At 37.8% G+C, this 1,865-nt stretch overlaps 1 protein-coding gene across 1 annotated transcript in view; it reads left to right on the top strand.

The window, feature by feature from the left end:
• Positions 1-912: 912 nt before the first annotated feature.
• LOC107080690 overlaps positions 913-1,865 on the top strand; it is a 9,134-nt gene continuing 8,181 nt past the window's right edge. Inside the window, exon 1 of the mRNA XM_015368895.1 lies at positions 913-999. Within this exon, the coding sequence (XP_015224381.1) occupies positions 938-999 (62 nt within the window). The 5' untranslated portion in view covers positions 913-937. The remainder of the gene's footprint in view (positions 1,000-1,865) is intronic.

The raw sequence follows: 1,865 nt of genomic DNA on the forward strand, positions 1-1,865 counted from the left end.
GTTCTTGTTTCTATCTATTTGAATATTTCTACATTTTTGTTAACATATTGAAACTTAGGTCCGGATTGCAGTGGCATTATAAGGGAATTATGTAGGTTCTCTGTGTAATTTGTTTTTTAAATCTGACCTCTTTGATTTAAATCTATATTGAGCCCTGAGCAGGGGTAACCAAGGGCTAAATTCTCAGAAATAAAGCCAAAATTGCCAAAGTAGAAAGATGAACGTTTTTGTTCTTTGCTTTATTGAAGCAATGAAGATTTCATTGATCTGTGTGTAATGCATAATTCATATTAGATCACGCAATGTTTGCTTTGGGATGGAAACCTTGCATATCAAAACCATTCCTTTATTGTACATTTTGTTAGCTTGTCTGTCTGCTACATTAACCAATATGATGTGTTGAACTAGATATGCTATTTTCACAAATTTTGTGAGACACTTTTTTTTATAAAGTAGGGCATTCATTCCTAAAAAAAGTTTATTTGAATTGTAGAAATCAGTTTTCTGCCTAACAGAAATGATGAACTTCACAGCTGCATTCTATACCCAGCAACTGTAGTATCTAGGCTAGAGCTGTGAGTCTGCTAGAGAATCTGGTTGCTACTCTAAATTCTAAAGGTTAACTGTTTTAAAAATTGGATGATAAAACTCACTAAAACTAGACTAAAACCTTTTTGAGTTTTAGTTGACTGAAACCGACTAAAACTGTCACATATAGTAATGACTAAAATGTGACTAAAACTAATAACAGACTAAATCTAAGGTGGCTGTCAGAAACAACACTGCAGAGAACAAATACACAATACAAATAAGATAAGCAAAGCAGCAAAAGCACAAAAAGAAAAGTGAATTAGTGAAACTGAGACTGAACCACATGTTAACTAAGAGTGTTTATTTCCTTCTTAGATTGGATTCATGCTGGAACACGCAGAGGAACATGTGGAGGAACACAGTGGAGAACAGGGCAGGGTCTCCATCACCTGGAGCAGCAGATCTAAGGTGAGTTTCTGCTACTTGATGCTATAATAATGTTTAAACATTATAAACCTGCTTCCCTCGGCTCTCGTCTGGATAACCTACCGACATGTGACGGCCTGTCGGATCCCTCCTTTCTGCGTTTCCACGGTAACAGAAGTACGAGGCTTCACCAACACCCAGGAGGAGGAGTACTTCAGGAGGAGGTTCAGTGATGGAGAACTGTCCATCCACGAAACACTCCTATAAACTCAACTGGATTCTGTTGCTGTGATTCACTGATCTGACAGTCAGACTCTGTTCGCTATCAGCTGAGGAACCAACAGAACATGTTCCTCAGAGTTTAGACTGGATAAAATCAGCTTCCTGCTCTACAGGACAGATCAAAGCACAACTAGTTTGGATTTCGAATTGCCCTCATTGTGACAAGCATGGAGAGAAGAAGAACTAAACAAAGTTATCATCTCTGATGAACCCGACTGATTCAGTCATGATCTGCTGGACTTACAGCAGAGTTTCTTTATTAATATCAGTGTTTTATTAACCAGAGAAACTGTTTAAGGAGGACAAGAAAAGTTGCTCTATAAATTAAGTTTTATTGATTGATTGTTATATTTCGCCTCCAAAACACTCTATAAATTAAGTTTTATTGATTGATTGTTATATTTCGCCTTATCTCTGTACAGACTTTTTACTTTCTGCACCTGGATTATCCACCTCTACAGTTATCCAACCATGAGGGAAGGAGCAGGATAAAGACATGACTCACACACAGAGCTTTTTGGAACAGTTGTTAGATTCTAGGGATGGGAAGATTTATGAAAACCGTCCAAACCGTTCGGTTTGACTGTCTCGGTTCGATTCGCGTGTGTTTCGTTTCGTTCATGCGC

Source organism: Cyprinodon variegatus, unplaced genomic scaffold (assembly GCF_000732505.1).
Source record: "Cyprinodon variegatus isolate N-32 unplaced genomic scaffold, C_variegatus-1.0 Scaffold2223, whole genome shotgun sequence".
NCBI lineage: Eukaryota > Metazoa > Chordata > Actinopteri > Cyprinodontiformes > Cyprinodontidae > Cyprinodon > Cyprinodon variegatus.